This window comes from Gymnodraco acuticeps, unplaced genomic scaffold (genome assembly GCF_902827175.1).
Source record: "Gymnodraco acuticeps unplaced genomic scaffold, fGymAcu1.1, whole genome shotgun sequence".
Classification (NCBI taxonomy): Eukaryota; Metazoa; Chordata; class Actinopteri; order Perciformes; family Bathydraconidae; genus Gymnodraco; species Gymnodraco acuticeps.
This window is the reverse complement of record NW_022989899.1, coordinates 1,157,068-1,172,458: the sequence shown is the minus strand read 5'-3', so window position 1 is coordinate 1,172,458 and position 15,391 is coordinate 1,157,068. Positions and strand designations below refer to the sequence as shown.

At 39.2% G+C, this 15,391-nt stretch overlaps 1 protein-coding gene across 4 annotated transcripts in view; it reads left to right on the top strand.

The window, feature by feature from the left end:
* The window catches only part of sez6b (seizure related 6 homolog b), a 293,771-nt gene that overhangs the window by 233,247 nt on the left and 45,133 nt on the right, over positions 1 to 15,391 (top strand). For all 4 annotated transcript variants that reach the window (XM_034206109.1, XM_034206104.1, XM_034206122.1 and 1 more), the window contains exons 5-9: positions 2,112 to 2,297; positions 4,454 to 4,622; positions 9,885 to 10,051; positions 14,346 to 14,540; positions 15,065 to 15,203. In XM_034206109.1, the coding sequence (XP_034062000.1) occupies positions 2,112 to 2,297; positions 4,454 to 4,622; positions 9,885 to 10,051; positions 14,346 to 14,540; positions 15,065 to 15,203 (856 nt within the window). The remainder of the gene's footprint in view (positions 1 to 2,111; positions 2,298 to 4,453; positions 4,623 to 9,884; positions 10,052 to 14,345; positions 14,541 to 15,064; positions 15,204 to 15,391) is intronic.

Sequence of the window (15,391 nt, the reverse complement as noted above, 5' to 3'; positions counted from 1 at the left end):
CTTGTGGATTTACTCCAGGTGGAACTAAAGTCTGATTTAACACTTGATTAGATTTCACATAATTCATCCACATCTGTGAAGTAACTAAAGGTATTAAATACATGTAGTGGAGGAAAAGTACACCATGTACCTCTGACTTATGTTCACTTCCAACCTAAAAGTACCTCAAAAATAGTAATCAATAATGTATTGAAGTTATTTGGCTGATTGTTTTATATTGGCTCAGCCAGGTTATATGGGAGGCCCAGTCTATGTACAGATCACTCATATTGAAATATTAAACTTAGTTTTATTTTCTTTAATTTTTCATCCTCGTGTAGAAGGCTATCACGAAACACACATTTGGTTGTTTATAGCATAAAGAACATCTGATTTAATGTGAGGGAGGGAAATAATCATTTGAGTATGTGCATATAAATATGTAATTTACAACAGCTGTAAGCTGCTTGAAAAGCTTGAAAATGCACCTTGAAAATGCTTGAAAAGTGCTTGAATTTGACTTTGGAAAAGGTGTAAGAACCCTGTCTCGGGCTAAACAGGTTAAAAAAAACAGCTCTTTGGAACGGCTCTCTGAAAGGACCATAAAGTCCATAAAAAAAGGAGCCATAAGATCCGCCTCCCTTCAAAGAGCCGTAATTCCCATCATTAGTTTCCGTCCAAATGACCATGGATGTATAATGAGAACTGATTACAGCGTCGGAGGCGGGGTCTCGTTCTTTCCTATGAGAGCTGCTCAGTGGCGCATGAGGACAAAACGGCCTGAGATTTTCGATAGCAAAACGATGAAGATTACCCGTCATGGCATGCCTGGCTGTCAGAGCAGAAGTACCCGTATGTGCACTCATAGAGCATGCGCAGTTGAGTTGGCCCTTAAGCCCTGCCCCCCGAGCTCCCGCTCTCGGCTCAGTAGAATTAATGGAGAGAGAAAATAAATCTGGATTTGGCTTTTAGTGCATTTTACAACTTTTAAAAGCTAATGATTTAAATAAGGGTTATACAAGTGTTCGTGCTGGGTAGTTTACAGACGTCTCTTTCCCAATGTAAGTCAATGGGAAAAAGTATTTCTGGGCCCAATGACGTCACGGACTGATACGAAAATTGAAGTACTGCCGTTTGGCCACGACGAATATTTTCCTCAGAGTCCGGAGCACTTCCTGGGGGCTTGCAAAATGCACGATCTCCATCTTTGTCTACAGTGATGTCACCAGCACTGTTTTGCTTAGAGCAGCAGCATTTTTTCCAGGCGGCAGCATATGACCTTATTGGAAACCATTTTTAAAACTTGCCATTCAAAAAAAGGCGCAATGTGGACAAAAGCGCTAACAATCAGCAGAGGGAAGCTAATATACTAAACTGTGTCACTGTGTTACTGCTGTGTTACTGCTGTTTATTTGCAACTGTAATTTGTTGTTTAAACACACAGCTTAATTCAAAATCAATTCAGTTTGTTAAGTCCAGGCTTATAGTGTTTCCGTCACATTTACATGAGTAAAGTCCTCAAATCACATACATTTGACAATAACATTCTAGACAAATTAATACATGTGTAGAAGATAAAGGGAAGTTGTTTCACTGCCTTGGTGAGTGTTGGAAATGAGGGAGTCTCGGTGTGACATATTACACGCATTTGGAAAGACGATAGGCATAAAAGTGCCTCTACACCCTAAGTTGTTTATATAAGGAATTTATCAGCTAAAAATGAGAAATTGATTTGTGCCTTGTAGCTTATCTTGGTAATGTAATGAGACCACGCTTTGGCCAGTGGCTCAGGGAGATGACTTCCTGCCTCTCTTTGGAGGAAATGACTTACATTCTTAAATGAGGAGGCCTTTAATTCTAGCTTGGAATCATTTTTTTCTTTTTATTGAAAATAAGGATCTGTCTGAAACATTGAACAGCAAGTGACCTTTTTTTAATTAATATTTTAATATTAATTATTTGCATTTATATAAAAACAATTCAAACTTTCTTTGAACAACTGTAAAAGGAAGGAGGCAAATGCTCCATTGTGATAATAAGCGACATTCAAAGTTAAAAGGACATCTGAAGTTATAATTTATTGACTTTTCCACTTTTAATACTTATCTTCTCTTTCCTTTCGGTCCCTGCAGCCTTCGTCCTGAGCTGTGTGTTCCCCCGGCGGCCCTTCTACGGGGATGTGTCGGTGAGCAGCCTCCACTCTGGGGGAGAGGCCTTCTTCTTCTGTCTGAGCGGGTACCAGCTGCAGGGCCCCGCTGTGCTCACCTGCCGCAACGCAAGCACCCCCTACTGGAGCGGCAAGGAACCACACTGCCTAGGTGGGGGCTACGTCAAATTGTAAAAAGAAAATCAGGTCATATGTTTTTTTCTAACCACTAAGCCTTACAGTGACAAACGGCATGTGGTTAGGGTATATGTGAAGGAGAATTCATTACACCACAGTGTTAAAGATCCCATGTCATGCTTTTCCGGTTATTACCCGTCCCCTTGTGTGTTATGAAGCTTTTTCTGCATGTAAACAGTCTGCAGAGTCACAAACCCTCAAAGTACACCCTGTAGCGAGTACAACTCTAACACAGAAAAGACCTGTCTATGCTGCCCCAGAACGCCTCGTTGGGGATTTCTCTTTTTCTTCCTGGGTATGGTGACGTCCCCATACCCAAATGGACCAATCCGCGGAGCTCCTCACACACACACACTCTCTCTGCGGCAAAACTGTGGCGCGCTTACACTGTAGGTGCGCCGCGTAGGGGGTGCGGGTGCTAGTGGAGCCTCGCAGATGGGGGTGCTGCAGCCCCCTCAGCAAGAAACCATATTCATATCAATATTCCTTTTTTCAAACTGTTTAAATGTAATATTGTGCATGCATACATCTAAAAAGATAAAATATCAATATATAATTATCTTTATATTTATAACCAGTATCTTTCTTTTCAGTGTTATTATAATTTATTTTTTAAATATGATATATATATTTTGCGGATTTCTGCTTTATTAGATAATAGAGTTTGGAGAGAGGCGATGGCGTACAACGCCGAGAATACATTCATCATTATTAGTAGTATATCTAAACTATAGCTTTTGAATAACAGCAAAATCAAAGCTTAGAGGTATTATTTTAGAAGACTTTGCATCTAAGAGTTATCTTCTGGAGCCGCTGGTCAGGCACAGAGACTGACCGAGAGGATGATCAATGTTTTTCTTTCTCTCTTTGCTGAGGTTTGCTGATGAATAATAAGTGACCGTTTTACTCCTGATCATCCCGATCCAACCTAACCCACTGCACAGGGAACGTTTCTCTGAAAGCAATTTGTGGTGTGTGTTGTGTGTGTGTGTGTGTGGGTGGTGTGTGTGTGTGTGTGTGATGTGTGTGTGTGTGTGTGTGTGTGTGTGTGTGTGCGTGTGTGTGTGTGTGTGTGTGTGTGTGTGTGTGTGTGTGTGTGTGGTGTGTGTGTGTGTGTGTGTGTGTGTGTGTGTGTGTGTGCGCGCGCGTGCGTGGGTGCGTGTGTGTGTGTGTGTGTGTGTATGTAAAGCAGGTGTATAGAGGTGTGATTACTTAAGGCTGGGCAGGATGCCCCTGGGTTTATTCTTCCTCCTCCGTTTTAATTAAGATTTGGCTGCATGAGTAACCTTGACCTGATCAAACACAAAAATATACGCACACAAAGACACACACACACCTTCCTATAGCTGAAGATGGATTTTCTGTTTGTGTTGTTATATTTGATTGTATCTCTTATGATGTTATCTTTCTTACCTCATGTCCTGGTTCCCAGCATGCTGTTGAATGTGAATGTAAAGGTGCATGATATATAAATACAAATCTGTCTATTTGTTCAATTTAAAATGGTACATTAATCAGAATTGCAAAAACTGCAGGAAGAGGAACAGAGGAAAAAAAAGTGACTGATCAGATCTGGGACTCTCTTTGCATACTGTTCAGTGGTGCTGTTAATGTCTTTGGATTATTCGGAGTAACAGGAATATTATTTTTGGAGCACTCTATGTGCATTATTCTCGAAAGGGCTCGAGGCGTACCCACAAAAAGTTTAATATCTTGTAACAATTTGATTTTAACTCAAATGCAGATTTTGTTAGTTATCTTGTGTTTGAAGCATTTCAAAATGTATTTGCCATCTTTATAAAATACTGAGACATATTAAAGATGAATTTAGTGCATGTTATGCTTTTATTTGATAGTGGACAGGGGCCAATGACCACTGATGTTCTCATTGGCAAACTCCCACTCTCTCTCCTGAGCCACCGCTGCCCCAATGGAAAGTTCTGTGTGATTTCCATTATTGCAAAGGAACCGGCTCCATTTCTGGCCTGGTTGGCACCAAACTATCTATGGTCAGAAGGTTGATGATTGACTGGTTAGGGGTGGGATGGGGGTTGTAAACTTGTTTAATGTTTAATGTATTTTGAATCAATTGCTGTTTTTATTTAATTTCCACATTCTTCTGTTTCTCAGCTGCCTGTGGTGGTTTGATCAAAAACGTCACAGTTGGCCGGATCATCTCTCCAGGTTTTCCCAGCAACTACAGCAACAACCTGACCTGCCACTGGCTGCTGGAGGCCCCCGAGGGCCACAGGCTTCATGTCCACTTTGAGAAGGTGGCGCTAGCTGAGGATGATGATCGGTAAGAAGGACATTCAGCTATGGCCTGAGGATGGTTGGACGTTATAAACAATGCATTAATCCTCTTTAAACTTAGGTCATGTAGACCTGTCGCCAGGCAACCATAGCATGTGAACATATTACATTATTTCAGCTTTCACTGGTTTCATGTTCAAAGATTTAGTGAAAGGGAAAGAGAGTTTTAAGTGGTTTGCATTGAAAATATAAATAAGTGGGCTTAATACCATATCAGAGGACGCAGTAGAGAGAATTTTATAGTAAAATAAAAATATACTTCTATGATGGTGACAGCTCACAATCTGTTATTATAACAGAGGAACATTTGAAGAGCCAATGATAACGTTTCACTTAAGCAACAGTCTTACCAAGGCATTACAATAAAAATATATTACCCTGCATAAATCACAATATCTACTGATGGACATGTGAGGGATAAGGTGCAGCAGGGCGGTCATTATGGGTAAAAAAACACCCGACAGGCTGATCAGGAGCCCGACGCGAAGCGGAGGGATCTTGATCAGCATGAAGCATGAAGCACATTATCCCGCTTATTACAAGGCCACATTCTCAACAAAGTAACAACATGAATCCCAATATTAATTGAAATGCTTTTATTGATTTAGAAAATGTTTTTATTGATTTAAAAATAGTATTATTGATTTACAAAGTCGTTTTATTGATTTAAAATGAAATGCATCCGCTAAGAAAAATAGTCCGTTGTTATCGTTTGAACTACGTAGCAATGGCAGGAACTGCTTCGATAGCGTTTTGGGATACAGATTACAGATTTGAAAACATCGTTGCTTGCTTTAGAAGTAGCACAATTCATTATGTCAAACCTTGGAAAGTATCTAGATATTCCTGCCCTAATGCCAAAGTAACTGGCAACTGATTATGTTTTGCCGTTTGATGTCTGGACCATTACGTAAAAAGGACCGCAGCTCCATGTTGATGGTTTCTGCCCCGTATCTGATCAGTTAGTCTTTAAATAGTTTCATAGCCCATAATGTGGTCCGTCTTTTCGCCTCTCTTACTTCTCCGCTGTTTTCTTGTCCCTCTTATCTTTTTATTTTCTTCACTGGGGACACATCAGTCAATAACCATTCATCCTGTGCTCTCCAAATATATTAAAATGAATATTAAAATCCTCCATGTTGCTCTCAGACGGGAGACAACGGAAAACTAAAGACAAGCAAGCAGTTTGCTTTCCGGCCAAACTGTATACAGTTAAATCGACTGGACTTCTTTCTGTAGGCCTAGATGTGAGCGTCCTTAACAACGGTCAATAAGTCCTTGACAGCGGTCTGTACTACTGTATTAACAACGTGTCACATGTTCTGAATTGACCAATCAGAATCGAGTATTCAACTAAACCATGTAATAACTGGGGATAACGCACCAAGAAACTCAGCGATGCACCAGCAAAGACAGTGAGAATGGAGTGGATATTAACAATGATAGATTTTAAATGTGTCAATACGTTTTCAAATACGTCATCCGGATAGTCTATATAGGCTACTGTTATTTCAGTTTTTTTGGTCTATTCTGTAGTTTTTGGAATGTATTGCATTTTTCCCAGTGAGACTTTTCTTGATATATTTTCTAAAGTGAGCGAGTTTAGTTTGACATGATGCTCAAAATGTACTGCAGATGCATACATTCTGAATCTATTTATTTCTCATTAAGCGTGAAACGGTCTACATGGATGACATTTGATAATGTCAGACGCTATAGGCCAGTGTATTGTCTCATGGTTTATGCGGTTAACTGATGTGTTAGCCTACTCTTTACTGCTGTATGTTCCTTCACTTATGGCGCGTTTCCACTGCAGCGGGTAGCTCACTTTAAGCGTGCAGAGCCGTGCGGGGCCCGTTATTGGTTGCGTTTCCACTTGGCCTAGTACCGGCTAGCGGGTCCTAATTCACAGTTTTTATGGCCCCATAAAATCGTGGTTCTAGGGCCAGGAACAACCAGGCTGAGTCGGGCTGAGCATGCTAAACTAGAGAGAGAATTGCTGGCAAGGGGGCTACAACTACAACAAGATTAACATATTTGACCGTGATTTAATTGTAATACACGTTTCAAAATGATGCCGAAGTAACAACATACTGATACCGGTTAATGCTTTGACAAGTCTGCAGACAGACAGCAGGCGAAGCACCTTTTAAAATGCGTGTTTTCTAAATGGGGATTGGCTAAGCTAACGCAGTATATGCTCCGACCGTCCACACTCACAACAACGGCCTATACAGACATAAATAAACCAGCGACTGTATTCGCCATGACACAGACAGTCTGTGGTTTGTACTTGTTTAACTGTTGTCTAGTTTCTGAACAGATATGAAGAGCTGTGAGCTCTGAGTGCTAAGAGCTAACGGCTGTGTTGTTTGGGGCTCTCATTGAAGATTACGTCACGGCTCCGCCTACACTGCGTTACTATAGTTACTGCCCCAGTTCCTAAACTGTAATGGAAATGCGCCATAAAGTGAACCAGTCCTAACGAGGCCGAGCCATACCGAGCGAGGCCGTGTAGGGAAAATGCGCCATTACTTTGTGTTTAATCAGGCCTTTTCTCCTGTACCCTGTGCTTTGTCTCTGTAAGAACCTCGTTTCTGAGGACTCTGCAGGGTAACAACTGGATGTGCGGCTAATAGCACTGACTGTTATTTGAACAGCATGGGGCTCTACGGAGGACTGGTAGGAAGCGCCGCAGGGGGGAAATTAGCTGAATAAACTGAGTGATATTGCAAACCAGCCAATAGAGTGGTGCAGGAATGAGTCCTTAACTATAAATTAGTCTGCATTTTTGCACTCCCCCGTCTCGATGTCAACCCTTTTTTTTTAAACGTGTTTTTTGATAAATGCCTGAAATAAGGTCTGTGGTTAATATAAGCTCAGAAGATATTCATGTTTTGTGCTACAACATAAAATAGGTCAGTAAACTGTTGATATCTGAAGCTTTAACGTGTCTTACAAATGTCAGTTGCTAAAAAGTGACTAAATTAAATGTCTAAACGTAATCATGCCAAACACCTTGGTGAAATGTAATCAATCAATCAAAGTGTATTTATATAGCCAATATCCCACATTTTACATTTGTCTCAGTGGACTTTACAGTTTGTAAAACAAAAATATTTTTAGCTAAATTGCATTAATGCTTCAACTTTTATAAAAGCAGTGTCAATATGTGGAGATTATCCTTTTGAACAAAATGTCAAAGTATCAAAATTGTGTATTTGACACATACGTTGTTTTCTACAATATTCCAAAAATGCTTTTTGTCTAGGGAGCTATAGTGATGCTAACTTCCGGGTTGCCCTACAAAAATACGCCATCATTGCACTACTTTATAACTGCACTAATTTATAACTGCCACAGGTTTCTTAAGACTCCGTCCCTCATAGACACAAAGAGACGTCTAGACAGCTTGGAGGAACCTAAAAAACTGAAAGAAGGGATGATGTGAAGAGGATAACGATTAGGCATGCAAAGTGTAAAAATGCTGTTGAAATTTCTAGAGTTTCTTAGTAATATATACATTTTCTTTTTTGGTCATTTTATACAAACAACTTCAAAATGTATAATGAATATTCTAAATGTAATCAAATATAAATCACTAAAAAACACTGAAATCATCAGCATGTGTCAAAACAGTTTGACTAAAAATCTAATAGAAATAGAATCTATAGAAAACAATGGCTTTTCAGAAGGTAGGAAACATTTAATATTTAATTGATAACATTTTTGAATGATTCTCTACATAATTTGTAGGTGTTGAGATTATACAATGGCTGTATGGGTCTTTTCAGGGGAATAGCAGATCATTTTACTAATGGATAACTAAGCAAGAATAAAATATCATCCGTTACACTCTTTATTGCATCACTTTTCTTTTGTGAAGGAACCAGAGAAGTAAACCAAAAGGGAATTACTTTTTTCCGTCAGATTTGCTCAGTCAGGGTGAATGGAGACATAAAGAGTAAATGTAAATATAGATTTGATTTTGACATCAAGGCTCTGCTGTGCTCTGTTCTCTTCTCACTACCTGAGAAGCATAATTGAAGTCGTCAAAGGCAGAGCAGGCAGAGATTAATGCAGTCCACCATGGGAGGCCATGCAGGAACAGAACCACGGGTGGGGGGGGCTGTGGCTTGCAGCATATGAACACTGAGTCTTACTGCTAAATAGACCCCCCACCTGCAGGTGGAAAAACATCATGAGTGTCAGCTGGGTCACAGTTTTTCTTTTGTTTCTATCAAATTTGAATGAAGTGTGTTTTATAGTTGTGTTTGTTTCATAGTCTTCTATGGTTTTGGTCATCTTTCCGCAATCCTAACATTATAAGCACCATTTTCAGTACTCCCATCAGCTCCCACCACTTACTTACGTGAAGGTGAAGTAAATGGAAAAAAGATTTGTCAAACTCAGTTAAAACTTCCTACCTAAACTTTGATCTATTGTACCATTCTTACTGTAGATGTGTGCAGGCAGATCTCCTGAGCATTGAGAGATTATTGCCATTAACCTCAAATTGAAGATGTTTAGATAATATGTAAGAATCTGTGAGTCATTCTTTGAGGATGCTTTCTGTCACTGTTAGTCTTATAGTCACACTATGTAAATAACCTGCATAATGAGTGGTTAACTTAGGTGAAGCCAGAAGCAAACCAACATGTATAGCTTCTTTTCTTTTTTAAATGTACTGAATCGATTTAGTTTAAATGTTACTGTAATTAATGGAGAGTGTATCCATTTTGCCAAATGACTCTAAGTACTGATGGTTGTTTTTACAAAACAGTTTCAACTACACAATAGACTTAAAGGGAAGAGGAAGTGGCTCATAACACAATGTCTGAGAAACTAGTTTGCATAGTGATCATGTTTGCCAACAGTTGCCTATTTACACATAGCAGAAGTAACCTATTATTTAATCATAGTTGTATTTCGGTTTGTTGAAAAAATGTCCAGAATTCACTCCACTTTTTGCTCGGTTTTATCCTTCTCTTTAGCTTCTAATTGCTACAGATTTTCACGTATTAATCACTAAGTTAGTGCTGAGCACGTAGTGTACTGTAGTTTGTTGGACCTGGAACATTCAAGCCGTTTTTAATAAAAATCTACTTATGTGTGCAACCTTAGTATAAAGTATTGCCTCTGTATACATGGGGTTAAACCTCCAAAATGAGTTGAGGTCCTATACATTCCAAAGTAGCCCATTTCTGCAATGAACCTGCTAAATGATTCTTGATTCCCTTTCTTCTAGGCTGCTGATCAAAAATGGTAACAGCATAGATGCAGCTGCCCTGTATGATTCATATCAGGTGGAGTATCTTCCCAATGAAGGTCTGCTCAGCACATCCAGGTATCTCTTCGTTGAGCTAATAACAGACGCTACAGGCACATCTACTGGCATCGCCATCCGATACCAAGGTAAGTACCACCGCTCTGTTATTATGCTATGCTAATGTCATGCTAATGCCATGTGGGGCTCTTGCTTCACTAATTGTATAAATATGGAAAAACATGACAACACACCCTATCACAAAGTATTAATTTATTTTAAAAAACTTGTAAATAGTGTAAGCAGAAACAGTCAACCAATTATTGTCATTGGCGTTATTGCAAAAAACCCCAGCTTGACTCGGTGTTACACTGTGTGGGATCGGTCGATTTGTGTGTCCGTCAAGGAAATCTCGGCCGGCAGCCATGATGGTCTGAAACGACCAATGGACACTCGAGAAATCACTAAGGACCTCCCCATCAAGAAAAAGTAATATTGTAAATAGAGAGATTTTCCAGTTTCTTATATTTATAATAAATTGTTGGTTGAAAAAAAAAGTTGAAATGCTCAATTTGTATTTGTACACACATGCACCTTGTTATGAAGTCATTATTCAGTCCTAATGTATCTCAGTCTCTGCTGTGGTGAAAGTAGAGTGATAAACACCTTTTTTATTCAAAATTTGAATTTAATTTGTTTCATTTTAGACATGAATTACACATTTATATACAGTGTAATTCAAATATTTTACTACTTTTGTGATCCTAAGACATTGGTAACCAAATCTAAAACACCAAAAAAAATTGGATGACATTAGTACATTTGTGTTTGCACAAGATTTTCCGAAAATCTGATGTCAAATGTTAAGCTTTAGAGCTACTTATCTCATCACACAGTGTTCTAAGGTGAGTAATTTGCATGTATAGCAAGACCAGAGATTGTCTTGAACATTTTCATATGTGACACATGGGGTGCCATGTTATAAGAAGTACATTTAAAAGGTGATTTAAAGAAACATCTAAAAATCGAGAAAATACCCTTAGATTCCAGAGGGTTAACTGCATCCTGTAATAATCTCACCAAAATAACAAATAACTATTCTAATACAGTCAAACAATCCATCCAATAATTCTAGAGACATTTAAAGAAGCCTGGGTTAAGCTTTTTGATGGACTGATGCCATAAAACATAGCTCGCTTTATACCTTAATGTCTCCTCAGTTAAATTTGATGCAGGAGAGGGGACAAAAATCCCATTTCTTAATCACTCTCGAGTTAATCAAAACTAATTATTCACTTCCATTGCTGCTTTTATTTCAGCTTTCGCAATACACTAATTATTGGGTGCATTTTGATGCGTTTTTTTTTTTTAATGTGTCTTTTTTATCTGTTGCTTTTGTATCCATTTAACTGAGTAAGTAGTACTAAATCTTCTCTGCTTTGAAATAAAAATAATCAGGCTTTCAGGGGCACACAATACATTGTCAGCGTCTACGTGCATATACCTTAGATTTCATACAATTTATTTTGACGAAGTTTCATCTAATAGCTAGGGTGAGATGTATCTTAGTTTCTCTTATCTTTTGCCCTCACATTTGTCTCAGCACTAACCATCAGATCAACAGCTTCTCTCTGCTCTGTGAGGACCACTAGGAAATACAATCAGTGTAATCTGTTTAGGCCTCGGCTTGACTGCCACAAATGGGATTAAGTCTAAAGAGAGCAAAGGACCTCATTATGGCCATTAACAGCACATAATGCTCAGTTAGTCTCCAACAGATGTAATGCTTTCTCCTTTATCCTGACCAACCATTCCCACCCTGGTGAACGGCCATCAGCACTCATGAATATTCATCTAGCCATTTCTAAATGCCACTCAAGTGTTTTCTTTATTTTAGTTTGTGAAAGATTGCACACAATCCTATATTTATAAATGTAGCTATTGCACACAAGACATCCTTATTTTCCCTGATGACACATTTCTACAAATATGAAACAAGCATTTCGTTTTAGGCTATTTAAATGGTATGACTACAATTCTAGCAGTTGGGGTAACATCATCCTAACGTCAGCATGTTAACATGCCTGCTAATATGCTCATCAGACTATGTTTACATGTTGAAGGTGAACAGTTCATGTTTACCTTCTTAGTTTAATATGTTTGAATTCTGACATCAGAATCAGACTGTATATAACATGATTATATAAAAAGGCATGCACATATACAATCATTACAATTTACAGAAGAACACATTCCACTAGAGAATGCCATTCCTGAAGAAATTGCTAGTGGGAATGCTTTATGCTGAAAAGCTGACACTAAACTGCTATGCTGAAATGTAATGTGTAAGAAGAAAGTGAATAATTTAGATTGAAATGATACATGAACACTGGGGGCTTGAATGTGTGATGAGAGAAGAAAATAAAGTAAAAAGGCTTGGAAAAGCAGCAGAATATTTGAACTGCAAACTTTTTGCACTAACTTGATGGCGAATGATCTGTCGCCATGGCAACGGTATTTGATGACACCCCATAATACGCTTAGATGTGTTGATGGCTGCATCGTTACCAATGAAGTTGTGGGCCGTTTGGAGCATTTTCACTGAAGTTATGAGAAAACCGTGTTTCATGGCGAGCGTTATGTTGCCAAGGCAATGGCATTTGAAGAATCTCAAAACTGTCACGTAGATGTCTTCACGGCTGGACTGTTAGCACACATGTGAAGTTTGAGCACTTTTTGACAATTTGCATAGGAGTTATAGCAATATCGTGTTTTACGGCGAGGGATGTGTTGCCATGGCAACAACTTTTGAGGAAAACTCACTAATAGCACATAGACATGTTGAAGGCTGGACCATTAACCATTATCTGAAGTCTGGTGCTGTTTTGACTATTTGCATAGGAGTTAGGACAACAACTCTTACATGTGAACGTTTTGTGGAAGAACCGTAGCAGATATCGGTGACATTTCAACGTGTGAAGCATCTCAGGACCCTGACGAGCGTCTCAGTCTGCTTTTGTGTACTTTCGGGTTAATAATGTGGCCTTTTTGCAGATTAACTAATGGTGTGCGGCTGCTGCTGTGAGGAAAGATCAGGCTGAATTTACAATGGGCCTTAATGGAGACATGTTGAAAGTTTTTGTCACTTCATGCCCTCAAGAGGCATTTTGTTTAATTTGTTTTGCTTAATTGTTTTTATTCTCCAACCTAGGAGAGGTTTTCCTAAGTTTTTCATGAACAATTATGTATCAGGAGTGTAGGGTTTGGGAATTATGGCAGGTTTAAAAGAAAAAAGATGAAGGCGAATTTCAAGCTGTCCCCCACTCTAGCTGTGACATCACACACTTTAGCCTTAACGAGCTGCGCAATACACACTAATGTTAAAATCTGAAGGCCTCTTTACCAAGGTCTGAACAATGTTTAATATCTCTAAAAGTATGAATCTGATTTAAAAGCTGTGTAACACGAATAATTTCAGAAAGATGTGTAACATTTTAAAGTTGGAATGAGTTTCTGAGTGAAAGTATGAATGAACAGTTAGCAGTTGAAGTCGCATGAAGATTTTTCAAGTCTGAAGAGTTTCTCCATTGACTTCCATGTTAAAAATGTGATGAATTATGGGATATATCTCGGGAAATATGAAAGTTATGAATGAGAAAAGTAATAGCAATCGATTCCCGATCGAGCTGAACGTTTTGATGTTTGAACAGAGTTTCTGCGATGTGGAATGTGGGAGTAGAAGAGGGACAACAAAACCTGGCGGAATAAAAATAAGTATAAAGAATTTGTGCGTAGTAGTGGGAATGCTGTATCAGCATTCCCACTAAATTAGATAGTAAGATAGTGTATAGTGTGGATAGTGTAGACATTCACCTACAATTCAACCTCTGGCAGCCATGAATGCCAGAACCACATTTTGTGTCACCCATTCTTGAACAAAATGTTGGACCGAATGACATCACCAACCCTAGAAGTTTTACAGGTATTAGGAATCTGTCTGATAAAAGCTCTTCCATTAGCTTTTCAAACATATGGTGTTATACATACAGTTATTTGCATACACTTTAACCACTCTTATCCAAATATGTTCACTTTAGCAACTGCAAGATTGTATTGGAAAATGATATGTCACAATACGTTCATAGCTATACATTTAGAAAAACACATCTCGACATACTTGTTATTATATAACATTTGTTCTGGGCTTTCACACATATCCGATAATTGTCAAAATGTTCCCAAATGTAAGATGATTTCAGTGAAAATGTATAACGATAAAATCCAACGACAAAATGACATGAAAAAAATGTAATTTTAATAAATGGTGTTGATGGCAATGGTCTCTTCTTTGGCCATGTATCTTATAGGGATGCGTAACTTCTGACGTTCTTTCTGATAAAACATCAGTTCTTTCCTCGTCTTTGCTCATTTTTCACTCTACAGCCTTTGCAGCGGGCCACTGCTACGAACCCTTCGTTAAGTACGGTAACCTGACCAGCAGCGACAACAGTTGGGCAGTAGGAGCTGTGGTTGAGTTTGCCTGTGACCCTGGCTATACTCTGGAACAGGGGTCCATCACCATCGAATGCATGGACCCCAACAACCCCCAGTGGAACGAGACCGAGCCTGCCTGCAGAGGTCTGTATATCTATTACTGGAAGAAGAGTCCCATCAATGCTCAATGCGATATGTTTTAATTTCATTTGGTAAATTAAATACCTGAACAGGATTACCTTAGAATGAGTAGACAGTGGATTAGTCACTTGCTCACTGACATTTCAGCAGTACGAATTTTGGCACTGTTATTATAGTTTAGGTCCAGCTTTTCCTATAATGGGTGTTACAATGGGCCTGTAAACACACAAGCATTCATCATTGTTTTCATGATCAGACGGGACCTATGAGTAACTTATGCTGCCGTTTTTGTCAGTCAAAGAAAGATATGTTATTACTGGCTTTTAGGTACTGTATTGGATTTTTCTTTTTTTAAGCATAGGATTTGTATCCACACTTTTGACAACCAGCTCTATCACTCTATGTGTGCTGATGAAATGAGCTGTAGCCTCAGCATTGCCTGACTAAATATCCCGTGTGTGTGTGTGTGTGTGTGTGTGTGTGTGTGTGTGTGTGTGTGTGTGTGTGTGTGTGTGTGTGTGTTCCAGCTGTGTGTAGCGGCGAGATCACAGACTCAGCAGGAGTGGTGCTGTCTCCGAACTGGCCCGAAGCCTACGATAAAGGCCAGGACTGTATCTGGGGAATCCATGTGGAGGAGGACAAGAGGATCATGGTGGACATTCAAGTGTACGTAACGTTTGATCCGCCCTCTCACACTCAGCCCTTCGATGTGCGTGAAACGACATCTCCACAAACCCTTTTTTCTTGACCCCTTGAAAAAATCCCACTTCATCTCCTGTGCTTATACGTACACCGCTTCAAACTGCGCCACAGAAGCAGTTTGAAGATTACAAAGAGCTACCTCACCATGACTG